Genomic DNA, 12522 nt, shown 5'->3' with positions numbered 1-12522 from the left:
AGTGAGGCACAAAACCAGTTCACAAAGATGAATCTTTGTGACCATTGTTCCTGCTTTCCTCATCCCTGTTTGCTGCCTTCACGTGTCAAGCTGTGCCCAGCATCACCGAGTGGCTGTTTGTGACCACATTGGTCTCCACCTGTCATTTTAGCAATGCCTTCCCAGCCTTACGAAGCTGCTGAGCTGACCAGTGGCTTTGCTCTTCTTGCCATCCTGCAGCCACTCCCAGTTCACTCCCCGACCCCTTCCTACTGACTCCACCACATCCCCACTCCGTCTCCAGATCCCACTTAACCCTCCTTGACTTTATCTTTCCCACAGTGGTTATGCCTTTTAACATACAAAAAGAACTTGGTGTGGAGACTGGGCAGAAGAGTGACCAGTCTGAGTGGATAAAGTAGCTCTGAAATAGAACTTACCTTCTTAGAACACTGTTCAGCTCTGAGTTTGAAGACATGTATGTTTTTATGCTTCCTCTTGATATTATTTTTGTCCTTTTTGTTTAATGTGATACTGATTCTTTTGCCCCCACTTTCTGTGCATTTAATGGCTGTATTATTCATTACAGGTAGTTACAGCATTTTCATAATTAATCTTTAATTGCAACACTTGCGTAGCATTCCACATGAAAAATGATACACAAATTAAACCCACATCTCACCTTGGATAATTATCAGAGGTTTGACTAATGTGCATGAAGCCCTGGCATGGCAGGGGGCTCTCTCCAATGACAATGTGTTGATTTCCTAATTAACAAAGGTTAAGTAGCATTTTTACTTGAAGACCTATAATTTCAACTTATGACATTTGCCACAAAGAAAGATTTCTACAAAGCAATAAGTTAAAGTCAGTTTTTATGGTTTCAGCACATTAACATCTTTTGCATAATATATAATGACCATTTTCAGCATAAAATATTTTTTCTTCCTCTTGACTCAATCAAGAAAGCTACGTTCAACTCACTGGCCCATTTAAATAAATGAGGGGGCCACCTAAGTAAGAAAAAAAAATATCAATTTTATTTAGTCTTTCTTTTGTAGTGAGAAATAGTAATTCCATTATAAATTAACACGTAGTGAAAAAAATATTTAATTTAATAAATGCAACAAATGAAAATGAGACTTAGTCATATTTTGTGATCAGTTCCAAAGAAGAGGAAAAAGCCAACAATTCAGAAAAGGAAAAAACAAAGAAGTTTAGGAGAAAGAATTATTTACTGAAAGATAGGGAGTCACATAAGCATAATGGGAAGTGTTGTAAATCATGAGCTGGAGCAATTTAGAGCTGGGGGACCCCGAGACATCATCCAGTTCAGCCCCTGTTTCTGTGTTTGGGAAAACTGATGCTGAGAGAGATCAAGAAATTTGATAAAACCCAAGGACCAACCAAAGGCAGTCAGCATCCCTGAATGGAACAGACACAGCTGGAGAATCTCAGAACACCCAGGACCCAGGGCAGGGGCAGACAGCAGGGAATCCTGCCCCTGCAGCCCCTTCTTCAGTGAGCCCTGTGTCCATAAGTTACCAAGTATGCACTTATATACCTACATTTTTGTCTTAATGATATAAAAAAGATGCAATCTAATATACATTTGCTCTGCTAATTGGCCCTTTTTAAATCTCCATTCTTGACCATGTTAACATTTACTTAGCTTTTTTTAAATCTCTGAAGCTTCTCAGTCACTGCTGAGGATCCATTAAATACAAATTATTCCCAGAGTAAAATATGTCCTAAAGAGAGTAAAGGTTAAGATGCTGAGAGAAATAAAAATCTCAAAAGTATTAGAAGAAAATAGAGTTAAATAATTATGTTAATTTAGATTGGAGAAGGTCTCTAGAAGCCCAATATTAAAGGCAGAAACCACATCAGTAACCACAGCCTTCAGAGAGAAAAAGAAAAGCTAAAAGTTAAAAGACACAAGCTGGAAGAATATAATCACAAAATGCAAAGCAAAGAGTCAAAGCACAAAATACTGTTTTCAATCAATAAGAAATATATCTTCTATCCACCCCCAAAAAATTAAAGAACATAAATAAACAATACAAGATAAAAAGGAAAACATAGGAAGTATTCCATTCTCAGTATGTGAAGCAATACCTATTAAACAGTGAGCTGCTTTTCCCCACTCAATTGAATTGTCAAATCCATGAGGATTAGAATTGGTGGGAAGGTAGACATCTTGGACCTACTAGTGAAATATTGATTGGTAAATTCTTCTCGAGGAAAATAGATTCAAAATGCCTTTTAAAATGTGTGTTCAGGCCGGGGATGCCACTCTATGGTAGAGCACTTGCCTATGGAGCACGAGGCCTGTGTTCCCTGCAGTAGCTCACACACATAAAGAACGTGTGCCTTCAGACCCAGCAGTCACACCTGGAAGTATAATCCACTAACGCCAAGGGACCAAATTGAAGGAAAAACAGGACAAGTATGACAACTTTTTTTGCAAAGATCATATTATTACAACACCCTGTAAAATGGAAATTGGAAAAAGCTAAAAAGCCCCATGGTAATGTGAGAGCAGATTAAGTGACCGCCCCTCCACAGAGAGATGCTGGGCCCATGTCAGACACCGAGTTCTGGTTGTCCACAGGTCACTTGGAAAATATCCTGTGATATGCTAAGTACAAAAAGCAAGTTTGAGAACCATAGGGCTATTATGATCCCATTGCTTCCTTTATATTATTTTTTTGCACATCTATATGTTCATAGATAAAGTTGGAAAGGGCTGTTCCCTAAAAATAGTTGCATCTGAGGAATCTTACAGTTCTCTTTTGTGTTTTGCTTATCAGTATGTTTACAGTTTCCACAATGAAATACTATTAATTACATTGATAATGAGACCAAAGGTGAAGGGGATAGCTAAAAATCAGTGACTTAGAAATGTCCACATATTTTGATAGGACATCATTGTGTTAATGGACTAGTGATGAAAATTCAAACAGCTATGCATTTATGTAATAAAGGCACTTTGGAAAACCCTATTGCAAGAACAAAAACCATAGTGACTAAAATGATAGGGGCCAAAATGAAATTCTAACACACAAAGAGTGGCTAATGGGTTGAAATTCTTCCAAATCAGGCAAGGCCCCAATTCTCCTCAGCTCAGAGGTATGGAGCTGGGCTGACGAGCAGATGGCGAAGTGGGAAGCCCTTCAAAGCCATTGCTTTTAATAACTTCCTTTGCCCTCTGCTACCCACCAGCTTTGATCACACAGGGCATTGGACTCCCTTCAATTAATCTTTTATTCAAATATTTTATGAAAATAAAATGTTCCCTGGAGAATCATTCAAAATGATGCACTTCCCAACAGAGAAACACGAAGCTTGGGTTTAAGTAGGCAGTGGAAGGATTTCTTCACCATCTTATGAATGTGGATTCACAGACATAAGCAGAGCTGACCTGTCTCGAGTCTACTGGGATGCTCTTCTTCTCGGGACAGTAGTCCAGGTGATCAGAATCAACCGCAGCCTAACTTCTTACCCAAACTCTAGCAACCCAGTCAACAGCTCCATTGGGAAAAACATCCAAATCTCCATCTTCCTCTCTACTGAGTGGTCATCATAATTAAGAACATAGGCTCCAGAATAAGACAGATCTGCCTTGCCCCCAGGGCACCCTGAGTCCTGGAGTAAACTCCTTCACTTCCCTACGCCTCAGTTTCCTTGCTGTACATGAGGTCAATGACGACAATACCTACCTTGGCAGGTTGTTGTGAAGATCAGGTAAAACACCTTAAGGTGCTAGGTCGATTCCTTCTGCACAGCTTTTAATGAAAGAGTAAATTGAGTTTTATTTTTATGAACAAGCTCTCTTTTCTAAGACCTCATCAGATATTTATTCCAATCATTTTACCAATTATTCATTTTGTATTTATTTCCCAAAAAGATGTTATTCTAAGATACAGATACATGTATAAATTTGTATTCCTCCTTTTATACAAGCTGCTTTAAAAAAAAAAAAAAAGACCATAACCAAGGATATTACAGACACAATTAAATCCACTTGGGACACATGTTTTAATGAATACTTCTATGAAATTTGTTTGGAAGATTTTAATATTTTTATGCATTGAACTTCAGCCTAACTCTATTCACTTATTCCAAAACTCACAATTAACATGTTCTTTGTGTTACATGTCTTGCAAAGACATTTAGACTAAAGCAATGAAACCTAACCCAACTTAGTAATCAACATGATTTCTACGTAAAATGATCAATTCCAACTCCCAACACCCCAGACAAGTCCTAGATACCCTTAATGTGAACCTCAAAGCAAAGCCTTTCATGAGACAAGAACCAAAACGTACAATCACATTTCAAATGGATTTATGCCTTCTGACTAATTGGCTTGTTAACTATGCTAATATATTCATGTTTCTCTTCCTTTTTTATTTCTTTCAGTAGATAATGCTACAGAACTGAATGTCATGAGATTAAAGAGCAAAGAAACTAAAGATTTCTATAAACCTCTTTTCTATAGGAAACCAGATTACGAATTTTTGTGTACCTCCAAACATTTTATTTCTCTAGCAAATTTCTCACTTCTTAGAAGACAGACTCTTTTAATTAGGTATTATAGCCTAAAGGGAGAGCTTTAACTTTTTCTGTTTAGACAAGACCAACTTGAAAGTGACAATACCAAATGTACTTAGCAGTCTCATCTTCTACCGCAATTGTTCGATCATAATGAATCAAGACAGAAACCAAGGCAGAGTTCTTCCGTGTGACCTCTTGCATTCTGTCATTCCCAGGTGGTGCTGGAGGCCAGCAAGGCTTTCTGGGTTGCATCCGCTCCTTGAGGATGAATGGAGTGACACTTGACCTTGAGGAAAGAGCCAAGGTCACATCTGGGTTCAAATCTGGGTGCTCTGGCCACTGCACCAGCTATGGGACCAACTGTGAGAATGGAGGCAAATGCATAGAAAAATATCATGGCTACTCCTGCGACTGCTCAAACACAGCCTATGACGGGACCTTTTGCAACAAAGGTAAGGCAGAACCGGGTCCAGACCCATTTTTAGACATATTTTTAAGTGCATCTCATCTATTTAATGATTTCTCTTTTTTTTTTTTTTTTGGCTAAAAATGAGTGCATTTTATTCTGAAGGTCAAGTGATTCTAATTCCTCTCTCACTTCAGGGAGGAGGTTTCCCAAATCATTCCCTGTAAACTGACTGAGGGTTTGCGCTGTGTCAGCATCCCTGTGGTTTAGCCTAGACTGAGACCACCCATCAAGGCATCCTCAGTAAGAGGATGATAATGAGAATGATAGCGACAGTGACTGGCCAAAGGAGATCTCTTGTAGGTATAGCTTGAGTCCAGTCTTAGCAACTGGAGGGTCAGTGAGCTGCATTAAGACCCCTGTGTGGCAAAGGAGCAAATCAGCAGCATCTCTGCTCACCGTGTTTTTCTAGTCTTAAGCGACTCTTTGAATCCCTGATAAATTGCTATGAGCAGAATACAAGGGCCCGCAGCATAAGCATGTATTCATTTGGAGTATTCCCTGTGATCCCACATGACCAGGAAAAAATCATTCAACTGGCCCGTGGCTTAATTTTTCATATGTAAATAAGTATGAAAAGGGGTGTGGCTGGCTCTTCTCATAAGCTACAATAAAAATGCATGTCAATCGCTCTCCTCTCTCTAAAATGAATGTATAGCATTTGGGTCAAGTTTTGTGGAAGTGGTCTGTGCATCTCTTAATAGGACGCTTCACATAAGTAGCCCATTCATACTCTCATCAACATATGGAGGTGGTTCATGCCGGTATTATTCACCCACAAGGTGCCACATACAGAAGAAGGAATTGTTCCACAGCATTCGCTGCACTTCCAGGCTACTGCCTGTCAGGGCTAGAATATGAGCATGCAAATGAGATCAGACAGGGTTTAAAGAATGAGCATGAGGTGACAACAAAGAAAGGTGGAAAGGACACTGTGGCTGACTGATACCTTCACACATTGACAGTGCTGCTACAGTGCATTCTTCTGCTCCAAACAACATGGTTCTGAGGTTTCCCTGTGGCATACAATGGAACAGGCTTGCAGAGCACATTAATTTTGCACTTGTAGAAATGACAGTTTTGCAATTACCATTCATTGTGCTTGATGCTAATTTAATGCAGTTGCTTCCCTTGCCAAAGTACCGTCTGAATGCAATCAAATAAGCAGGAAAGCCTGAGACATTCCACTACAAAAGTTACAATTTAAAGGAAATCATGACCCCCTTATTTTTGGAGAGTTAGGTTAAACACAGTAGCTCACACAAAATCTCGGAGGGTTAACTGGCAAGATTCATGAATAAAAAAGCAGAGGCATATACCTTTTAGTTTAGCTAACATACAAAATGAAGTCAAATGAAGCTTACGTGTTGCCTTTGACATTATTTTGAGGGGTTTACACAAAAGACATCGAAATAGTCCCTTCATATTTGTTCAGTAGGATGAATTACATTTGATTCAATTAGTGGCTTTTAACAAAAAAAAAAAGTTAAAAAGTGCACAACACAGTTGGAAAGCATTTGTGAGCACCATTCCTAGTAGGAACAGGTAGAACAAGTCTTGGGGGAAATGACAGTGGTGCTGGTTTAGAAGAATCCTGTGGCCAAATGGGAGGGGGGCCCCATTTGTGAAAGTGGCCTGCACTGAGCAATCTTCTTCACACACCAGGAGAGGCCAAGAGTGTCTTCCTGCTGAGGCTCTAGCTGGTGTTTCTGCTCTGGGCCTCACCACCCAGGGCCAGGTGCCTGCACGGAAACTCCTGTGACCACTGCCACCCAGATGCTGCAGCCAAACCCTCCACCTTTAAAAGAGGACCACACTCACTGGCTAAAGAATGAGCTGTCTGAGGTCCCTCCCTGTCCTCCTTTGATATAGGTCTGTGCTAAGAGGATACGGGAAGATGTTCAGTGTCTTGCTTAGTGAATGAAGAGGGTCCCAACCCACCACACTCAACCCAGTTGCATGATTGTATAAAATCAAAGTATGCATACACACACACACACACACACAGTGACAAGGAAAACCGTGAGAGTACATGACCAAAATGCTAACTCGTTGTTATTTGCAGAATGATGAAAATACTGGTATTTTTTTAAGTTTGTTTTTGGCTTACCTATATCTTCTAATCTTTACAGAATGATACATCTAATTTCATTAATTTTTTTCTTATTCTTGGGGGAAAAAAACAGTACTAGGAGGCAGAGTCATTTAAGGGTTAACTGTCTCTGGTCAGAAAACACCTGCCTATTAACTAAAAATCATTTCACATCTCTGGGTACTCTCTGGAGTGGAGTACATGTCCAGTGAAGATTGCATGTAATTAAATCAGCTTGACAATCCATATCTTCATGCATTTAGTGGACTCCAGTTTTTCGTAGGTGTCCCAAGTGATGGCCCTTCAGATGTGCCTTACTGGGGCCAGGTTGTGTGAAAATGAAAACACTGAGGCCCTTGTATCTCAGCTGTGTGAGAGGTTCACACTAAGGGTGGCTTGTGTTCCCACATGGCTCAAGGGGACAGGCAGATCAGCCAGGTCTCTCCAGGTGTGGTATTAACCCCCCGGGGAACAGTGAGCCAGCAGCCCACACTGTTTAAGTTCTGTCCCTCTTTCTCCTCCTCCTCCTTTCCCTCCATCTCTTCCTCATCTCCCCCATCAATGCCCTCTCTATCTGGGCCTCTATACCTGTCTCTGACTCCTGCCCTCTGCATCCCAAAAACACTTTCCCTCCCTCCTTTTCTCTCCCTTGTGCACACATTTGAATTTATAAGTCATGTTTCTATGGCTGTCACATCACTGAACTCAGGAATACAGGGATGAATACAAACAGGTCCTTCATAATTCTCTTTTGCTTTGTAGATGATACACATAAAGTCTCTCACCCACCAGCAAAAAAAAAAAAAAAAAATTGCAAAGCTCCTGCCTGTGGTCTAACCTCCTATTGAAAACTACTCCCAGAACCCTTTTTCAAATATATCCATAAAGATTTGATCACCAGTTGAGGTTTATCTCTCCCCGAGCTATTTGCATCTTAAACAGGACTGCTGACTGGGAACTTCTTATGCTTTGAAGACGGTACAAGGGCATTCTGGAAATAGCACACTAGACCATTTAGCCCATTCTTCATCCATCTACAGAAAACTCTGCAGTCTCCCGTCTTCTCAGGATCTCCCCCAACCAGGAGCCATTTAATTCAGCAGAGATGGGTCCATCCCATTTGGCAGTCCATTGGCTGAGGCTGCAGATGCTCCCAGGAGCAGAGTTTGTCCCCACCCACAGGAAGGGTTTTAGCTGTGGGTCTTTGTGCCCAAGATTACTGGGAACCTCCACTGGGGACCAAATGGGAATTTGTTTGGCTATGCCAAAGTGAGTTTTCTCTAATTAAGCCTATTCCTTATGGGATAGTCAAATCATAAATTCAAGGATTTTGTGATTATCAAAGTCATTTTAATAACAAGCAGCAATGAACAGCATAGTTTGAAGCACACTCTCTTTCTCCCTCTATTTTTTCTGTTTTTAAAGCAAGGAGGGAAAATAACAAATCCATAGTGGCTAAAGCAATTTCTGTATTTGATGTTTGTAGTTGAATATGCAGTGAATAGTCCACAGGGAACCTCAGAATGTGACCTTGTTTAGAAATAGGGTCTTCACATAAGTCATTAAGTCAAGGTGAGATCTTACTGGATGGGGTAGGCCCTAAATCCAATGAGTGTGTTTTATCTGAAGAAAGAACACTGAGAGACACATAGACTAACAAATAAAAGGCCCTGTGAAGACAGAGACAGAAAGAGGGAATACTGGGGGATGAAAATGACCGAGTTGAATTGTCATATCATGTGCATGCATGAATAATGTGGCAACAAATCTCATGATTGTGTGTAATTATAATGTACCAATAAAAACACACGAAGAATAAAAGACAGGCAGAGACAAGAGTGATACTCTGAGGGTCAAGGTCTGCCTGGGGCTTTCAAGGCTCAAAGAAGCAAGGGAGTCTCCTTCCCTAGAGCTTTAGAAGACTTGTGGTCCGGGCAGACCTGAATTTCAACTTCTGACCTCAAAAACTGTGAGTGAATACATTTCTCTTATTCTAAGGTGCCCAGAGTTGGTGCTTTGTTATGGAAGACCTAGGAAAATGAGAGACAAGTGCTGATAAAGCCTGTAGGTGCTTCATTCCTGCTCTTAACAATAATAATAGCTGGCTGAGAATTTACAGTATTCTGGGCAGTGTGCTAAGCCCTGTCATGGCGTTAGCATCACTGCATCCTCTCCACGACCTGGTGAGATAGTTGCTATTATCCCCATCCCATTTTACCAAGAAGAAAACTGAGACCAGATGGGTAGAGTAGCTGGTCCTAAGATCCACTCCCGTACTATAAGTGGCCGTATTTCCTTTCCTTTATTTTTATTTTTATCAACAAAAATCATCTTCTAGTCCTAAAGCTTTTTGGTTATCATGATTGAGTTTTTAAAAAGTAGAATATTATTGGATGTAGAGTTTATCATAATAAAAATAGGATACAAGACTCTTTCATGCCATGTTTAGGCATAAAGCACATTTAGTGGTTGACGCATTTAACATTCATTGACACCGTCGAAGTCCATTTTGTGCTGCTAAAACGTACTCCCACGAATGGAGTAATTTATAAGGAAAAGGAATTTCTTTGGTCCTTGGTCCTGGAGGCTGGGAAGTCCAAGGTCAAGGGGCCCACATCTGGCGAGGGCCTGCACGTTGCAGCATCTCATGGTGGAAGGCAGAAGGGCAAGAGTACACAGGAGAGCAAGGGTGGGGAAGGCCCAGGCTCATAACTACCCCCCTCCCAGCACACCAGCATTAATCCACCCAGGAGGGCCAAAAGCCTAAGGCTCCACGCTGTCGCACTAGGGACAGAGAGTTTCCAGCATGTGGGATTCGAGGGACACGTTCAAATCATAGCAAACACTAATGTGCCTGGAAGCTTCGAATGTGTCGTTGCCTCTGGTCACACTGAAATTTTCAAAACATTTCAATGGTTTTTAGACACAGAAACATAAATGTCTGGAGTATATGATAGCAACGCACATGAACTCACTGTCACTCAGGCTGTGAAAACAGCTCATTACGATTCCTTCACTGAGCCAAGTTTAGCAAGAACTTATCATCAAGAGGCACAAAAATACCCCTTAATTCACTTGTCTGCACTTTTTTCCTATAAAAATGTTCTTGTTCATCTGCCAAAAACTAGGACTGCAGTTGAAAGCAACTTATCTTTAAATACTGTGAAACTATTTTCTGACGTTAGGGAGTTCTGTATTCTTGAGCATTCATGAGTTTGTTGCTTAGCTAAAAGCAAAAATTTGAAAGCCCAAGGTCTCAGACTGCTAAGAGACTGAGCGTGACAGGCGGACAGTGCAGCCATCTCAGAGTTCCATCATTTATGGCCACGGAGACGTGCCGCCCACACTGTGGTCCAGCCACGGCTCCTACTCTCCCTCTGAGTATCATGACACTGACTATGATCTGTATTATTAATGTGGCCAATTCAAGTCCCTCCTGGAAAGTGGATTAAGGAATTAGAAGTGAGTTTAAATTCAACCTCCTCCCTTTCCTGCTGAGTAACCTTGAGAAAATCATTTAATGTCAGGGAGCCTCATCTTCAGGAGTACATAATATGTACCTCCTAAGGCCACTGTGAGGGTGCGTGGGATACTGTGAGCGAACTTCCAGACAGAGAGCCTGGCACACATCAGTCCAACAGCCAAGGTCGCTTGTTGTTCTAGTTCTTCTCTCCTTTTTGTTCTAGTTCTTCTCTCCTTCTGTTTTTGCTTTAAACTAAGCCATCCCATAATCCCTGCCTAAAAGCTCGAACTGCCAGTTGCCAAACTGCCGTCATTTCAAAGACCCCGAGAGTCCATTGTCACTTTGGTGCTTCAGAAGAACAGCAGCAGCCTAAAATTTCATCTCTACTTAACTGAGGTCATGGTTCTAGTGTGGAAGGTAAAACCAAGTCTCAAAGCTCCATCACTGCTGGGCTGAGAAGAGTGTGGAAGATTCTGGAAGATGTGACTGGAGACAACACCCAGCATGTCTCAGGGGTCCCATCCAGTAGTACAGTTCCTGGCAAAGTGTCCACCCCTGCCCAGAGCCACACTGGTCACCAGCTCCTCCTTCAACACCCCTTTCTGATGGAGGAAGGCCTAAGCTCAAGTCCAGGTTAAACCTCTAGGGGAGAGAAGACTTTCCCTCCTGTGCCCCAGAGAGACATTGCACGTGGGATGGGAGGAGGTGGGTTTGCCAAAAGCAATTTCAAAGCTGCATAAATCTTGCTTCTCCGCAGGTTCAGGAACAGGGGCCACAGTAAATCCATGGTGCACCCCTTTGGAGTGGGTTAAAAGGCTTTTAAGGAAAATGAATTAATATAAAATATTATAAACAAGTGGGGGAGGAGAAAGGGAGCAGCCTGGCACTCTGTGTCTCATCCCCGTGTGGAAGCAGGGTAGCTGTTGGCAAGGGGGCCTTTCTTCAGGCCTGCCTTCCAGGTCCGTAATCCCAGCCTGGAAGACAGCTTCACACCAGAGGGAAGAGAGCGATTCACGGGCTTCTTTTTCATTTCCAGTTGGAACAGGAGGTTTGATAAATTTGGAAGAAGGCCCAAAGAACAAGAATAGAATCCTTTTTTTTTTTTTCCCTTTTTCTCCTAGAGTATTATTCAAGAAGGGAAAACATCCCTTCTCTATTAATGTGTTTCTTAAATCTTCAGGCCTTAGAAGGCAACTTGAAAGTATCATGGTACCACATAAGATAATCTGCTTAAAATCTTTAAAAAGAGGAAAGTAGAAAAGAGGAAAAAGTGAGGAAAAAGTTACAGAGGAAAACCCACAAATACATGTAGACAAAAGAAAATGCTCTTGACTTAACTCCAGGAGTCGGAGCTGCAGAGACGGCGGCAAGTTCAGGTGATTTCATCATAGAATTTTCTGGTGGTGAAATAACAACTTCCCCCTCACCTGCAGATCTCCTTGGAGTCCCTGGTTAAGGAAAACCTAGTCGATTAACATTCTCAAAGGAAGAGACTTAAAGCCAGTGGGTAAAAGCAGATCCTTTGTAAAACTCTAAATGTAATAGAAGACTAGAGTTTTGGATTTTGCTTTGACTATAGGATAAGTAGCATCTTTTTTCAAGTTTGAGCTGTTTTCTAATCCCGACCAGGTTGAGTAGACAACTGAATTTTTTTCCTGTGGTTTTTATGTATGTTGAGTGTTTTATATTTCCCATTTTCCAGCACCACCTTTACTCTAAATACTGTAAAGTTTACGAAAGTAACAATCTCATGTATTAGCTCCATGATCTCACCTGAAATTTTATACTCTTTTGTCATAAATCTAAAAGGAATCAGTTTAAATCAGTCTAAATTGTCCTAGGGTTTTGCTTTCAAATTGCTCTTGTTTGCAGCAGGATGTTCACCCAGCAATGTCCACGTCGCCCTTGAGTACTTCTCCAGGTTCCCTGGAGTGCTCCCCCGGGTCATGGGTCAAGAAGACC

General features: G+C 41.3%; 1 protein-coding gene across 1 annotated transcript in view; it reads left to right on the top strand.

Moving 5' to 3' along the window:
* Positions 1 to 12522, top strand: part of Cntnap2 (contactin associated protein 2) — a 1300648-nt gene that overhangs the window by 1116562 nt on the left and 171564 nt on the right. The window contains exon 18 of the mRNA XM_077795886.1: positions 4755 to 4991. Coding sequence (XP_077652012.1) covers positions 4755 to 4991 — 237 coding nt within the window. The remainder of the gene's footprint in view (positions 1 to 4754; positions 4992 to 12522) is intronic.

Source organism: Urocitellus parryii, chromosome 3, assembly GCF_045843805.1.
Source record: "Urocitellus parryii isolate mUroPar1 chromosome 3, mUroPar1.hap1, whole genome shotgun sequence".
Taxonomy (NCBI): Eukaryota; Metazoa; Chordata; class Mammalia; order Rodentia; family Sciuridae; genus Urocitellus; species Urocitellus parryii.
The sequence above is the reverse complement of the archived record's forward strand: the minus strand, read 5'-3'. Positions and strand labels throughout refer to the sequence as shown.